General features: G+C 40.2%; 1 protein-coding gene across 1 annotated transcript; it reads right to left on the bottom strand.

Moving 5' to 3' along the window:
- Positions 1-311: 311 nt before the first annotated feature.
- On the bottom strand, positions 312-8596 carry LOC116729142 (E3 ubiquitin-protein ligase RNF152). Its single transcript, XM_032577497.1, has 3 exons — positions 8382-8596; positions 3631-4410; positions 312-1753 (listed from the first exon to the last, which is right to left on the bottom strand). Exons 2-3 carry the CDS (start codon positions 4257-4259, stop codon positions 1501-1503), a joined length of 882 nt encoding a protein of 293 aa, XP_032433388.1. The 5' UTR covers positions 4260-4410; positions 8382-8596; the 3' UTR covers positions 312-1500.
- Between the last annotated feature and the right edge of the window lie 8883 nt (positions 8597-17479).

Below are 17479 nucleotides of genomic sequence, written 5' to 3'. Positions count from 1 at the left end.
CAGCTCAGTTTAGAGCCGTCTCTCTTCATCCACTGTCACCAGAGGTCAGAGGTCACCAGGCTGACCAGAGGACAGAAAACTCCTCAGTACAATTTAGAAACCAACCAAACCAGTCATGCTTTGACTGGACCGCAGCTTTACAGTTAAAACTAAAGTATGGTGGATATAGTGAACTAAATTATCTGGTAATTTCAGTCATGAAAGTTTATAATGTTGAAATACAAAATATGTAGAAACAAAACAAAAAAAATCTGATCCAGCATTTAAAAATGTTAAAATGTTTCATCAAGTCAAAACCAAAAAACTTTTATTTATCCTGAACTTTATTTAAATTTGATAAAAAACAAAGTGTGACAGTGCGAAATATAAAAGGTTATAAAAATATAAAACATTATTATTATAATTCATTGCACAGTGAGACGGGACATAAAACCGGACCGGACAGAACCGATCTGGACGGATCACGTTTCAGAACCGTTTCAGATTTCAGCTCAAGTTTCATATTCAAAGCAGTTCATCTGGAAAGGTTCTGGTTCTGTTGGGTCCATTTAAAGTTCGGATCAAACTGGGTCGGTTAGAATGACCCAAAGTACCACCCAGAGTCCAAACACTGGGTTCATGTAAAGACCCGTCCAGATAAAAACATTCCGTCAGAACCAAACCCAGAGAACCGACCCGTTTCCTCTGCTGAGTATTTATGGAAATAAAACTCAGAGCTGCTGTGGAAACTTTCTGTGAAGGGAAGCATTGATGGTTTTAACGTCCAGGCAAATTTCTGCCACCGAGATGAACCCACCAGAACGGGTCGGACTGGACTGGAACCGGCCGCTGGTTCTGTGTAGCCCTCTGTCTGAACGGAGCAGCAGAACCGCTGGAGCCGGATCGTTTGCATGAATCTGTCAACAAGATTAGATTAAAATCTGCAGCTGCGTCAGGAGGGAGAAAACAGTTTATATTTAGAAATGGAACCGGAGCCAGAGCAGAACCGGTACCAGAACAGAACCAGAACCAGAACAGAACCGGAGCCAGAACCATAACCAGAGCAGAACCGGTACCAGAACAGAACCACCTGAAACAGCAGAACAAAGTGAGGTGAAAGTGAAAACGTGATCCAAGCTGATCTGATCCTGAAGTGATGAAGTGGAAGCAGATCAGTGGGTTTAATCTTCAGTACCTCTAGATTCACCTGGGAGGAAACTGGACCGACTGACCCGGTTCTGATCAACCGGATTCTGACCCGGGATCGACCTTGTCCTGTTCCCTGAACCCTTTACATAAAAAAACAGGAAGTGATGAAATTTACTGCAGCAGCTCTTCCTTTAAAATCCTTCCACATGTGAAGCATCATCATCATCATCATCATCATCATCCAGAAGTTCGTTTTGACCCAAATGAGGAAGATGAAGGTCCGCTGCGTCCCGCTCCGCTCAGACTCCAGGGTTTAAAATAAAATATTTCAGTTTTCTTTCTCCCAGCAGACAGGAAGTGATGTCAGGTCAGTCATTTGCTGATGAGGTAGATGATGATTCCGGTGAGGAGGACCATCATCATCACCACCGCAGTGAGGAGGAAGGCCCGGCAGACGGGTCGGCCCGTCAGGCGGAACAGGGCACCGCCCAAACCGCCCGCCTCCCCCCTGCTGTCCCTGGAGGTCGGGCTGGGACGCCCCACGTCCAGAGTCCGGTTCACCGACCTGAGAGAGGTCACGGACCGGCGGCCCGGCCGACCCGACCGGCCCGGCCCGTCAGAGGACCTGCAAACAGAACAGAACCGGATCCGTCAGAACCAAACTGGAGACAAGGCCACAGAAAAACAGAGATCCTGACAGGGAGCCGTTTGTCCTACATGAGGTTGATAGACAGCGCTAAGCCCCGCCTCCTGACTCTGATTGGTTGATTTTGGTTCATTTCTTCACGGAGCAAAAACATCCAGGCTGGTTCCTAAAAGACCAACATGAAACTTCTGGAGCGACAAAAACCAACCAAATATGGACCAGACCCGGTTTCCTCACACCAGGGCTCAGCTCTGGAGTTAAAGACTTGGACTAGGCCATGAAGCCTGGTCTGTGAGGGAAACTGATCAACTCTCAGCTTAAGACACATTTAACCAATTTAACCGTATCCTCTGTTATAAGGTTAAATGTAAATATGTAGCACATTTTATCTAAAAAAGTATTTTGCTTTAATAAAGTTATTTTTACCTGGTGACAGTTTTAGAGCCTCCAGGTTCTGTTCCTCTCAGATCAGATTCTGATGTTTATCTTTTATATTAATTATTAAATAGTCATTAATTCCACACATTTATTTATGGCTGTTCTCAGATTTATTACTCCGTCCAGATCTGACTCATTGACCTTAATATGACCTTGACATTAAAGGGACGAATCAGCAGATCTGAAACCTGAGTGGTGGAAAAATCCTGCAGTTTGTTTTTCCTCTGATTATTTCAGTTTACGGCGTTTAGCCGCTTGCTAAGCTGCTCCACTGTATCTGAGCCAGGTTTTAATAACTAACCAGCTCCAATAAAATGATCCAGCAACACAAAAACATTCCAATAAAGCTGACCTTTGACCTGCTGCAGGCCTCGTTGATAAACAATCACTGAGTTTGCAGCTCAGTTTTGGTGTTTTTGGTTCCGTTGGAGTCTGAACCAGCAACAGGTCCGTCTGTTCAAACAACGTTAGATTTTAACTGAGATTAAATAATCCAGAATTATCTCAGAACTCTGTTAGCCAGGAGGTTAAAACTCTTCAAGATAAATTAAACGTCTGATCGAAAGGTTAAAGGTCGAAAGGTTAAAGGTCAATCTCATCCAGCAGGTTGAACTTCTGCAGGATTTTCAGTTTGATGGAGCAAAAACTCTGCAGCTCAACTTCAGATTCTCTTTGGCTGCTTTCACTCAGCAGATTCAACGATCTAATTCTGATCTTTAACCCTGAAAAAATCAGATTTTTGATATTTTCCGGAACTAAATCATATTTCATACTTTTCACAGCGTTTGCCGTCTGAACGGACATCTTGGATTTTATTAGTAGAATGAAAAATTTCACAGAACAAAAAGATAAAACTGACCTGAAGATTCATCACCACCTTCTTCAAATTAAACAATGTGAACAAAATTTGTGTCGATGTTTTGTTTGTGCTGCTGTCATTTTAAAGATATTAAGTTTCCCGAGGTCAAAGGTCAGCCAAGACCCCCGTATTAATATCTAATAAAATATCAATCTGTTACATTTGTGCAGCAAAAATTGTTTGTTATAATAAAAAATTGTTTCCAGAGATGACCAGCCGTCAGCCAGCCACAGACCCACAGACAGTTTTTATAAATTAATTGTTTGTGCAGCTAAAATCTTTGAATCAGCTGATTGACACCACATGGTTCATTGTGTTAAGGAGGTTTGGCTGGTTGACCTCTGATGACCTTTGGAAACATTGTTAAAGTGAGAGCGGCACAAACATTGAACACCAGTTTTAATTTGAACCCTGGTGAAAACCTGCTGAGTGAGCGTTGCTACAGTAACACAGTGACCCCTGACCTTTTAGTTTTAAAGGAAGTGAAATTCTGCAGGAAGTCGAATCTGTTCTGTTTTAGACAAAAGCCTGAAACCGTGTGACTCCAGGTGAGGCTGACCTTTTGACCTGCAGCTTCCCCTTGTTGCGGACGAAGCGGATGCTGTAGACCCTCTGCATGGCGGCCGGCAGGTAGGACAGGACGTCCGAGTCGGTGGCCAGCTTGGGCAGGCCGAGGGGGGGCAGCGGGGTCAGGCCGCGGCACAGCGGGCACTGGATGGCGCCGGGCTCCAGAGACTTGACGTTCATACGCGCCAGGCACTCCAGGCAGAAGGTGTGCTTACAGTTCAGCATCTTGGGGCAGCGGAAGACGTTGTTGAACTCACTGAAGCAGATGGCGCACTCCAAGTCCGGACCCGACTCGTCTGGGGGCGGCTGGAGGTCCGGGACGGAGAGCTGGGGCGGCTGGAGGCCGGCGGGGGCGTAGGGGTTATCGGTGGGGCTGAAGGCCGGCAGCGGCAGTATGGAGCTGGGGGCGGGGCCAAGGAGGGCGGGGCCAGGGAGGGCGGGGCCAGTGAGGGTGGGGCCAGGGAGGGCGGGGGGTAAATGAGCTGCTGGGGGGGGCAGAGTGCTGCGACCCGTCTGGACAAAAGGAGGAACCGACGGACCCACGGAGTAACTGGGGTTAGAGGCCGAGTACGGAACCGGCCCGCCAGAAAACCCAGACACATCGTCTCCGTACGGATTCATGACCGAGCCGCTGGATGGAGGCGGAGCTTCAGGAGAACGGGAAGCGGCTGGAGAACGGGGAGCGGCCGGAGAACGGGGAGCGGCCGGAGAACGGGGAGCGGCAGTGTTTGGTTCCAGCTTCAGTCTTCACTCCATCATGACTTCCTCACAGCTGGGAGGGATAAAAGCACAGACACACTAAATATTCCTGACTAATGATAAAAATATGAGAAAATGTTCCCAAACTGACAGTTCTGATTCATTATCTCAGTGATTCTTGAGAAGAGGGACAAAATGGGCCTCCCCAAAAAATTAATTATTCCTCAAGCTTATGTATTCAAATATGACAAATAATGTTTTGGAAATATAAAGATGCCAAGGTGCAGGCTCCCAGTTGCAACTTTCTTTTTTGAAAATTAAATTTTTAATGGACCTGACCCAGAACTTTGTCATCATCATCTGACAAAAATAAATATAAAATTATTTTTTAATGACCCTATTAGTGATATTTTTACTCAGTGTTACAGACAAATGCTTCTCAAGAAACAAAAGAAATATTATTTAAAACTAAAAAAGTCCATCTGACAGAGTTGACAGAACTGAAGGTTTTGACAAACTAGTGAGTCAAAAGAAAAACTTGATACATGTGAAGTAATGCAATTTATGTAAAATACATTAAAATGAATCAACAGCACATTTGAGTGAGATTTTTCAACACCATCATTGAAAGAGTCACAATGTCAGTTAAAAAGTCTAATGGAGTCGACAAAATGCCAAACTACCTCAATGCGATGTTATTCTGAAGGAGGCCATATTGTAGCTCATCAGGTCCACGAAATCTTTACAGTTTACAGAAATTAAACATTTCACAAAACTTCAAAGTTTTGTAAGTGGTCAGTTATGGTGTTGACACATCATGGCTATGAGGAACAACTTAGGAATAAAACTGAAGAAAAAACTAAAGAATAACATAAGCTAACTAGCCTAGCCCTGTTAGCAAAGGAAGAGAAAGGAAGACGTCATGGGGTCCTCAAGAGTTCTGATGCCCCCAATAATACCTGATTTTTTTTTTTTTTTTACATTCTTTTTATGTCTGACGGTGTTGACAAAAACTTGGGACAAATTTCAATTGAGTTGGAAAATATATAAAAATGATTTTTTTATTAAATTTTAAAAATCCTCCCCCCCAGTGGGTGAAGTTGATGCTGACTTTCTAAATGGACTCAATAACTTCTTTGGGAGGTTCGAGGCACTGAACAGTTCTCCGGCAAAGAAAACTGTTCCCCACCAGGAAGAGGAGGCACTCTGCCTGGACACAGCCGATGTGTTGAAGACTCTGAAAAGAGTCAACCCATGGAAGGCCCCAGGCCCCGACAACATACCTGGGCGGGTGTTCAGGGAATGCGCAGGTCAGCTGGCTGGTGTCCTAACAGACATTTTTAACACCTCACTGGACCAAGCCACAGTGCCAGCCTGTCTCAAAACTGCCTCCATCATTCCGGTGCCAAAGAAACCTCAAGTCACCTCTTTCAACGATTACCGGCCTGTGGCACTGACTCCCATCATGATGAAGTGCTTTGAAAGGCTGGTAAAAGAACACATCGTCTCCAGACTCCCCTCCACATTCGACCCGTTCCAGTTTGCCTACCGCCGAAACCGCTCCACTGAGGACGCTATCTCCTCTGCCCTACACCTGAGCCCGGCTCACCTAGAGGAGAAGAACACTCATGTGCGGATGTTGTTCCTGGACTTCAGCTCAGCATTCAACACAATCATCCCACAGCATCTGGCAGGAAAACTGGGACACCTGGGCTTCAGCACCCCCCTGCGCAACTGGCTGCTAGACTTCCTCACCGACAGACCTCAGTCAGTCCGGATCGGACAACACACCTCCGATGTCATCACCCTCAGCACAGGCTCCCCTCAGGGCTGCGTCCTGAGCCCTCTGCTGTTCACTCTGATGACACACGACTGCGCCCCCAGGTTCGCCACCAACCACATCGTGAAGTTCGCGGACGACACAACGGTGGTGGGCCTCATCAGAGACGACAACGACCTGGACTACAGAGAGGAGGTGGAGCAGCTGGTGGACTGGTGCAGAGACAACAGCCTGATCCTGAACGTTGACAAGACGAAGGAGACGATCGTCGACTTCAGGAAGAACCGGCCCAGCCACGCTCCACTGCTCATCAACAGCTCGGCTGTGGAGGTGGTCAGCAGCACCAAATTCCTGGGGGTGCACATCACAAACGACCTCACCTGGACTGGGAACACCACGTCTCTGGCCAAGAGGACACAGAAACGCTTGTATTTCCTGCGGAGGATGAGAAGAGCACACCTGCCCCCGCCCATCCTCAAGACGTTCTACAGAAGCACCATAGAGAGCATTCTGACCAGCTGCCTCTCTGTGTGGTGTGGAGGCTGCAGCGCCTCCGACTGGAAGAACGTGAGGAGAGTGGTGCGGACAGCAGAGAGGATCATCGGGGCCCCCCTTCCCTCCATTCAGGACATTTCATCCCAGCGCTGCGTGTCCCGAGGCCGAAACATCGTCAGTGACCCCTCACACCCCCACCATGGACTGTTCTCCCTGCTGCCCTCTGGAAAGAGGTTCTGCAGCATCCGGTGCAGGTCCACCAGGTTCCGAAACAGCTTTTTCCCACTTGCCATCAGACTGCTGAACTCTTAACTGGACTGCACTCAAAAACTGGTCTCCACTTCATACCTTGCACATGTACAGAGCTAAATAACTTCTATTTTACTGTCAGTCCTGCACTTTATATTTTATATTTAGATTTATATTTTATACCGTATTTTATTTTATTCTGGAGTAACCTCACAACATTGGAAGCTCAAACATTGTCCTGAGCCGTATGCAACGAAATTTTGTTCTGTATTCACCCTGTGCATGCAAAATGACAATAAAAGTCAGTCTAAGTCTAAGTCTAATTTATTGATACTTTTATAATTATTTATTTGAATACTTATACTTAATTGTCATAATATATTATCTTAGTATTCCTTTATTTGTTTTAAACTATTACAATGTATTGAGTTCTGCTCCAGGACAAGGGATTTTACAGATGCCATCCACCTACTACAATGTTAAAAATAAAAAATATTCAGCAAACATAAGAAAAACATACATTGTTGTGCTCTCATGGCCCAGGTTAGTTTAGTCAGATATTTGAAAAAATTATATTTTGTGTATATTTTATTCAGATTTTGTGCTTTATCCATAGGACCTGTTTTGTCCCTCTTCTCAAGAATCACTGATATACAAACAACTAGCAGAGAAAGCTAGAGTTATTAAAAAGTGTTTCATTTTAATAAGTTGTTCAGTAAACAGTTTCCTGGATTCCTCCAGCCGTTGATCTGCTAAACTCTAAAGTATCCTGGATCATTTCTTCATCTGTTCTGTTTTATTTTCCATCTTCAGGATAAAATTTGAGCCATCAATAATTTCAGAAGCAGCATAACACATGTAAGCAGCTCATTTCCTGGCCTTTAGTTGATCATTACAGTCATTTTTTTACTCCAAATCAAAGATCGTTGGTAACTATGAGATGAATCTGAAACACGACCCAGATTTCTCCTCCAAGCAGAACTCAGAACCCAAACTAACCCTTCATGCTGGTCGTCATGGAAACAGGTCCATTTTTCTCAGCCAAAAACCAATAAGCACCAAACTAGGACACATATTTCATCCTAAAAATTGTTGAAAACTATGTAAAAGATCAGCTGATGAGCTCAGACTGAGAGAAAATAAACTAAATATTTTAATCAGAGGATCAGATCAGATCCAGGAACCTTTGGAAGAATAAAATCAAACAGTCTACCTGAACCTGCTGGAATCTGTTTATGTAACAAGATTTTTTAAATGTAAAACATTTTGAAAAATACTAAAACTATTCCAACTGGATGAAACACATTTGACTCAAAACTCTGAGGAACCTGACGGCTACAGTCTGATGGAAAACAAGAACGTTGATCACTGAACTCTTCCTGGTGGAAAGTCAGAATATCGACTATAGAAAAACCCTGAAACTAATTCAACCCTCACAATAATGAAGTTCCTTTAAAATCAACATAAAATCTGATTTTAAATTGACTCTCATGCGTCTCCTGTGCAGTCAGCGTTCCTACCTGCAGCCTGACGCTCCTCTCTGACACAGCGGCTCTCTGTAGACCTGCTCAACGTTTCCATGGATTTGCATACGTTTCCCTAAAACTGGATTCTGATCCGAGACCCACAGAACCAACTGAACACGTCCTGATGTAGCGGGAGCTGAAATTTGCATCGTCCATATTATTTACAAAGGGAAATAAGATGCAAAAGACTGAAGCCTGTTGGTGTGGAAACGCTGAGCGGGAATCACCTGGACGGATTGAAAAGATTCATTACAGCTCAGCTACAAAACACTCAACATGGATCTGACGTCAGACGATAAACTGAGAGTAACTTAAAGGATTTAATTAAACTGAAAAGGCTTCTTGATTTACAGGAGAGTTGGTTATTATGCATTATGGCTGTTTCCTCTAAGAGGGTGTTAACAGAACTTTAATGATCAACTGAGCCTGTTAAATTTGACTAAATTTAGAAAAAATATAAAATTATTTTACTGATTTTTAAATATCTCATCTCATTTTGATGCATTTTTGTATTTGTGCTGTCTTTTCTCAGAAGTTTAACATCAAAATGAACAAAATACACAAAAAACATCCTAAAAATTGAGACAGGTGAAGACTAGAGATTATTTAAGCAGGTAAAAGAAAAACTATGTGAAATATGTGAACTGGGCATGTGCTGCCCTGACAGCAGATTAATGGAAAGACTTTAAATTTTAAATTTATGTTCCTAAATTCCTCCAGAAGCAGATTCTCTTCATTGTTCTGAAGTTTTGACTTTCAACCACCTGAAGCCTGATTTCCTTTAAACGGCAACACCTGAAAGTCCAGGTGAATCTAATCTGATTTAATCTCTCTGAAACTTTACTTCTGTTTTATAATTATTGGTGCATGCTTCGCACTTCTAACTAGTTCACCGAGTAAAAATCGAGAAAACTCAAAAAACAGATGTTAGTTTCCCTTATTTTCAGTTTCAACAAGAGGCACACAAAAAAGTTATTTTTTTTTAATAAACTGATGAATAAAATCTGCATTTCTTCCTATTTTGGGGAGATTTTCCTGTGAATCAGTCCGTGGCTCCATGAACTCACCGCTGAATTTAACTTGTTAAATATCTATCAGTTATTTTTGCTCATGCAAACAATCAGCAGTGACGCTGCGCAGCCTCGGTTCTGGTTGTGTTTTTACCTTTATTTCGTCCCAACCTGCAGGTTCGGTAGATCCAGATTCTGGTTCCTGTCAGTGAAACTCTGCAGGTTTACAGATCAACAATCTGTAAAGTTTCTCTGCAGTTTGAAGACTGGCGCACCTGAGGAGAGTGATGCTGATTGTTGCTCAGGGCCGTGCCGAAACCTTTGGAGGGCCAGGGGCTCAAAGTTTAAAAAGGGCACATTGAACAAGATCTTGAAACACCGTACAACAACACAGCAACAACCCATATTAATAAAAATAATTATTGGATCCTACTGTATCGTCGCCATCATGCAGGAAATGCAAAGCAAATCTAGTCTCTATTTTCCCCAACAGGTAAAAAGTTTCTGTTTCTGCTGCTGACAGTCCTGGAGGGCTGAGCTGATCTGAGACTGTAGCTGTTAAACAGACCAGAGGAGAGAAGGTCAAAGGTCATGAAGTTATGAAATAAGCTAATTTGCTGCCATTTTACTAATGAAGCCCTAATAATATCTATTTAACCTCTAGAACAACCTGGCTGCAGACTGATTTATAGATCAGAAACTCAAAGGGGTTAAAACTATATAATAGTTTGATGTTAAACCTCTAGATCTAGAATTATAAGACTGGGATATCAAGGCAAAGAAAACTCAGTAGCTGCTGGTAGGGGCCATTCAGGGGCCTCCAGACACTCAGGGCCCTCCAGACACTCAGGGGCCTCCAGACATTCAGGGGCCTCCAGACATTCAGGGGCCTCCAGACATTCAGGGGCCTCCAGACACTCAGGGGCCTCCAGACATTCAGGGGCCTCCAGACATTCAGGGGCCCCTAGAAATGGTTTAATTGTAACACAGACCATATCCAAACCTGTAGCATCATTTATAGAGAATAACAATGTTATTATATTTTATTTAATGCATCAGCTGAGAAAAATAAATAGTACATTTAGGATTTAATTAGGACGTTTACTTTGCAAAAGTTTAAAGAATCATCTTGATAGTTTGATTGTTGTGTTACCATGGCTACAATATGGTGTAATCTTTGTGTTTGAATTGGGTTTGTTCACAAATACATCACAGCAAATAACCAATAATCAGTGATTGATTTTAAACCTGGTCTCCCTCTCACAGATTCACCTGATCGACATTTAAACATGTTAGTGATGCTGAGGTTCTTAGTAGGACGGGGGGTTCTGGCTAAGGCCCCATATTACCTTGGGCCGGCCCTGGAGGAACAGCTGCTGCCATGCACATCTCTGGAATCTACCTGGAATCCACCTGGAATCTACCTGGAATCCACCTGGAATCCACCTGGAATCTACCTGGAATCCCCCGGTGGCCCCTGTCAGTCCCCCGATGCTTTGGAGACATTTTGGTTCATTTCATTGTGGCATGTTTGGCTTTTTGCTGCGGTTCTGATTATTGCTACAATATTTTCTCTGATGTTTATTTCATGAACTCTAATTGGGCCGAATCTTCCTTTAACACTTGAGGTTCTGCAGTAACTTCTGTTTACAGCCCAGAACCTCCAGCGGCTTTAACCCGCCTGGTAGAAACGGTAAGGAGAAGCAGAGCGAACAGAGAGCAGGTGGTACCGGGTGGTACCAGGTGGTGCCGGGTGGTACCAGGTGGTACCGGGTGGTACCAGGTGGTGTCGTGGCTTTGAGCTGCGTCGTGACTCGCGGTGACAGCCGGTACAGTGTCTTATATCAGGATGTCTGATATAAAGACAGATATTCTTTCTATCTGTCGGTGGGACCGACTCAGACTGCCTGTAGCGAACCAGGCTTTTAGCGGAATGATTAAGTTATTATTAAAATATTGATAACTAAGCCTCTCCGTTAAAATGACCAACCTTTACACTCCAATAAATCTGACTTTTAACCTGCAGTTTCACTGTTTCCTCATCAGATAAACTGATCATTTGATCTCTTTCAAGTGAGTCCCAGTTTGTTCCTACTTAGTGTACCGTAGTTTCCAATTCATTCTCACATCAGCAGCAGGAGAATTTTTTTTTTTTTGCAAAATTATACTGAACCAGAGATTTAACTTGTTTTGAATGCCTTTAATACACCTTCAAAATTTGCAAGGCATTAAAAAGTGTGCCAAAAAGATTCTGTTTTGTGACTGATCCGCTGATCATCATGGCAAACCAAACCAAACTTTAAAAAAACTACTGTCCTGCCAGTGTATGCAGGTTCACTGATGCAACATAAAATTAACATTATGAATTAACAGTGATAGATTGTAGTGGGAGGCAAAGAATGATAACAAAATGTTCAGAAAAGCTCAGCTATTTTCATGCCTCTTATGAATAAACTTTCAGTAGTGAAATGTAGAGGAATGCACTGGATAGTTTCTCCAGAAAATACAGAAGTTTAAAGGATTCTTGTACTAAAGGCGTTCTGGAAGTTAAACATTTACTCAGCTCCACTTCCTTCTTGCCCTCCCAACATTTGAGCCAAGATTTCATTTCAGAGCGGAGATATTAATTCATGAAGAGGCAGAAAAAAAGATACAGCAAATAACTCACCTGTAAGATAAGTAAATTTAATCATATCTTTGTAAAATGATAAGAACTAACATGCTTTTTAACAGAGATTGGTTAGTTGAATGCTTTGTGGTCAAACAGCTTTTTAAGGTTTAAATTTGAGTTATTTTGTTCCTTACCTTATTTTCAAAAATAAAAGCATTATGAAATAAATTGTATTGTCAGTCTCAGAAATATGAGGTTCAGGGGCCTCCAGACATTCAGGGGCCTCCCTGAAGCGAACATAAACCACGTTTTGGTGCAGCAACATTCATAACCATAAAAATGTTTTCAAAATGAAATCTAAAAGGTTTTCTTGACCTGAGCTGTTAGCTGCTCCCAAACTATAGCAGGTCTAAATATATTTAGACCTGAATTTCTAAATATATTTTATCTCCGGTTGTTTAAAACAAAAATCAATCTGAGATGCTTTAAACTGAAAAAAAAAAAATAAAAATTCAGATTTTCCACATTTTGTTACTGTATTTTATATACTTTAAAAAACTGAGTATGTTACTCCTGTTAAAAGCCTTGATCTACAGTTATCAGCTGTAATTTAACATTTTAAATAAATGTACATATATGTTCTTGACAGATATTAATTTGGTCATGCTGAACTTATGAATTTATAGTTCTTTGAGAGAACAAGATATGAGAATATATTTTTATAGGCGGTATCTGCTGTTTTCATTCCTTGAATATTTTGTTTTGAAAGATTTCAGCTTCTTCTGGCTTCCTCTCTTATACTGTTTAAATAGATTTGTTAGACATTTGATTGTTTTATTACAATGCTCAAAGTTCTACAATTGTAACTGGAATTGGTTAATTGCTAAAATTCAATGCAAAAAAAACCCCAAAAAACAACACAGAAAAAATAGAAACCACAATATTTATATACTCTAAAAAGTATTTTTGGCTGTAGTTAATTTTATGGACTTATTTACTCTAATCTCACTTAATTCATTTCATGTTGTGATGACTACTTACTTTGTTGTGTTTAATTACTTAAAAGTTTCAAGTCTAACTTAAATTAACTTAATTAACTTAAGAACTTTTTACTTTGACTTTACTTGAAACATTTGAGTTCAAAGCCAGTTTCTCATCCTACATCTGACCAACTGAATTTACTAAGTATTTAAAATTAATGCATAATTAATTCATTAAGTGTGTTTAACCTGACAAATTTAAGTGACTCTTACTCAAATCATTTATTTTTTCTAATAAATAATTCAAATCTCTCACTGAACTCTACAGAAAGTCAACTCAGATGTTTAACTTGTTCCAAAGACTAAAATATTCAAAATTACATCACTCACATTATACTTAAAATACAATTTGAGTTTAACTAAATTTAAATGTATGATTTAACATGTTACTTTAGTTTTTCAAAGATCCTGTACACTGAAAAAAGAAAATAGTTGAACCAACTTAATTGATTTGCTTCAATTGGAAACAAGTAATTCAATGAAGTTTATCCAACTTAATTTATTAAGTTGGATACACTTAATAAATAAGAGGGGGATGACATGTTGCAAAGATCATCAGGCTGGAATCGAACCTGTGACGGCCACGTTGAGGACTAAGGTCTTTATAGGAGTTGTGCTTTACTACTGCACCACCACAGCATGCTGCTTGGTACAGGATCTGTCCCTGGTGCGGCTTAGGTCATGACCTCAGACACAGCATACAAGCACTTCATTGAACTTAATTGTTTCAAATACACATTTTAGAGAGTCCGCTACAAAGTGCATTTTTAGAGTACACTTCTTAGAGTGCACTCTCAAAAGTTGAAATTGTCAAAGTCAAGCCAGTGGAAAGATCTACTCTCCACGTTCTTGGTATTGTTTTGTTATTAAAACATTTTCCTGATCTGTGAAATGTGATATCCTTGGGATATGTTTTCTAGCTGTCACATTATAAACAAAAGCAAAAAACTTTGTGTCCCCTTTTCAGATTCTGTGTGTGATTGCGTCATTTTCCTGGCCATCAAAATTCTCAACTCAACTGATGCAATGCTTAGCAATGACGCAGGTGTGGCTGAACTTTGGGACCAGCCTCGTTTTCACTCTACATGTTGCCCCTGATATCAATTATCGCATGCTATAACCTGTTCTTCTACTGATTTACAAACTTATCTGCCCATAAAAACAGGGAAAGGTTCCCTCCAGATGTTAGTGTGTTGCCAGATGTTAAACAGTGGATGTCCTTATTATTTTTAAATCTAAAACAAAACAACAATTGTACTCTTCAGCGACTCTATTACCAAAGATAAATGATGGTGCTTTTGGCCCTTTCTCCAATTATTGCAATAGAGATGTTAAAAATATCGAAAAAGGTGGTTGTATATAAAAATATATAATCACCTCTATACCTTCCAGACAATGTATCTGAATGTGTTAGTCATGTGTTCATTACTTGCAAGTGGGACTACTATAACTTTCTGTGTTTTGGTTTGGACCAATCCTCTTCATTGTGTTCAGTCAGTCAGAATGCAGCAACTCATCTGCTGGTGCGAAACAAAGGCAGCAAATTTAGTTTCTCACTTTAAGTTTCTCTTCATTGACTTTCTTTTATTTGAAGGATTAAATTTTAAATATAACTTTTTGTCTTGTTGGAAATGTGCTACATACAGTTGAAATGTATTTTTAAAAAGTTGTAGCCAAGTTTTCTGGCATTTAGTAACCAGAAAAAAGTTTGGTAGTTATAAGATAAAACAAGAAAAGTTTGAACAAATGTAACTTCAAACAGTGAGAAAAAATGTAACATATATGGTTCCATCTGTAAATAAAAGGTTGACTGATATTTTACTTCACAGTGTGTTAAAGATATTGTATTTAGGGATTAATCCTTTCATCATTATGAGAAAAAAACAAATGTTTCTGGATATTTATGATGCATCTTTAAATTATCATCATGACTTCATAGCAGCAATGCTCCTTTGCTCCATGTTCAGAACAGCTAGACTCAAATTTCTAATAATATCTTTGAGCTGAGGAGGGGGGAGACAGGAAAAACAGAGTAAAGGAAGAGATAAAAAGAGAAAGCCAATAGAATGAAAATTGAATAAATGCATTTTCTACTAGTTTAAAAATGTTTTAGTTGTCTAATCTAAAATGTACTTGCTCATCAGAGCTGTCAGTGGGCCTTTTCTAGGTCTCTGCTCAACGTCCTTTCAGTTGTTTCCTGTGTTTGTCTGTAAATCAGAACAATTGATGCTGGTATATAGAACAAATCTGTAGGTTTCTAACATTTTACAAAAATCCTTCAGATGTTTGTGTTTTTTTTAGGGTGAGGGCTTCGGATCTTCCTAACATTGTGTCACCATGGCTGATTCATCACCTTGTAAGTCCACTTTAAACTGATAATGACTAAACTGCTTTTTCCCACCTCACTAATAATAGTAATAATCTTAACCATTATTACTATTAGGTAAATGGCCTGCAGTTGCATAGCATTTACTCAAGTCCAAGGACTCTGCTTCACTCTACAATTCATCCATTCATACACTGACAGTGGTGAACAACATGATGATCACAGCACAGACTGACAGACATGAGACTGTCAGTCAATTGGCAAAGCTGCAGCTTTCAGATTGTCTCTGGTCCAACACACCTGAATCAAATGGATCACCTCCTCTGTATATAGTCCAGTTCTCCAGAATCCTGCTAATGAACTGATTATTTCACTCAGGTGTGCTGAAGCAGAGACAGATGGAAAAGTTGCATGATGCAGCCTAGAATGAAAGCTGGACTAAGTGTATTAAGTCTTGCTGAATGATAGTGTGACTGACCGATAAATATTCAGGATTTTTAATAATGTCAGTGGAGGTCTTTCCCATAGATATTATCTTCATTATCTATGTGTTCATCACTGCAGAGGAAAATTTAAATCTGTTCAGCTGGTGAGGATTATCTGTTCAGTTTGTTGAATATTAAATAGGATGAAAATGAAATTCAATTAAATGTCATCATTTTCAAAACTGATATCTAAAAATAGACCGACAGGATTTTTTTGGAAACCTTTAATCAAAATTGAAGGATCTAACTTCTCTCTTCTTATGTTTATTTTATTTTTTAATTGATCAGCAAATATCTTATTGGTGTATTACCACTATCTGGTATGTGGGTTGGCCTTTGAGTTGCACTGCAGCACGTCACAGGAGGAAAATCTAGCAGAAGATTGGTGTCAGTTTGGAGTATCGGCTTGATATTACAAGTATGAGTATTTGACACTGGCATGGGCTCAATACTGGTATCGGGACATCATTAATTATTATTATTATTAATAATAATAATTTAATGTGTGTCCACACTATTGACTATGGTAACTATAAACAATAGTTACCATTACCAGAAAACAAACTGTCATGATGTGTTGTGGAGTTGGATCCAAATGCAGAAACATTTGAAGCGTTGAGTAGATTTGAGGAATTTATTGATAAAGAAAAAACTAAAACTTAGAAAAACCGTGGAGAACACAGGGAGCCAAGGGAGAACAAAAACAGGAACCAGGTGTAAAAAGGCAGCAGGATATAACACAAAGAACCATCAAGGAGAGAGTAAAGGAGAAGTGGTTAAATACTGAGAGTGAATGTTGGAATAAAACACCAGGCTGATTGGCTAAAGGGTTGCATGTGTGACAGAAGAATGAGGAGAGAGAGAATGGCTAAGAAAATGAATCCAACTCTAACAAAAAATAACTAGACACAAGGAATAACTGATAAACATAATCTAAAAAAACTAACTAGTAGACTGAATAGAGTAGAGCAGAAACAAGGCTTATTTAATGAAAATGAGAGCTAAGGAGGACAGATAGCAAGTGTTCAGAAAAGCCAAGAACCTAGAAAAAAAAAAAAAAAAGGTCCTGACACAAACTGATATGACTGTGAACTTGTATGGTAACAAAAGATAATCAGTTTTATTGTTTTATAGCCATTGCTAAAACCAGACTTTGCCCAACAGCTTTGATATAAAATCAGTATGTCTGAATTGCTTACTGTAAGGCAATAATACTGTAAGGAAATAAAATTGTTCCTTTACTGATGGAGCTCAAAAAATGTTTTTTCTTCTAAAGTTTCTTTAGCAATGAGAATCTATTTTTGCAGGCTAAAGTGAGGCTATGTGTATTTTTGGCACCAAATGTTGTGTGTGGTTATTCAAAGTCAGTTATAATAATGAAAAGTTAATAAGTGTTCCTGTTGGTCCCTGAAACTTTCGTCTAGAATACTTTTTTAGTCCAAGAAATTATTGTTTAATTGTGAACCTCAACATCTAATCATTCTTTGCCTTTTTATTTCACCGGTTAATTATTCCCTTATTTTCACAGACCAAAATCAACTGTATGGAATAAAGATTTTCTTTCGCTCACCTAAAAGTAAGTTGTATAACAACTCTGTTTGATGTTTGGCTATTTTTATT

The sequence above is a fragment of the Xiphophorus hellerii genome, chromosome 12, assembly GCF_003331165.1.
Source record: "Xiphophorus hellerii strain 12219 chromosome 12, Xiphophorus_hellerii-4.1, whole genome shotgun sequence".
NCBI lineage: Eukaryota > Metazoa > Chordata > Actinopteri > Cyprinodontiformes > Poeciliidae > Xiphophorus > Xiphophorus hellerii.
Note: the sequence above shows the minus strand (reverse complement) of the source record. Positions and strands in the feature narration are given on the sequence as shown.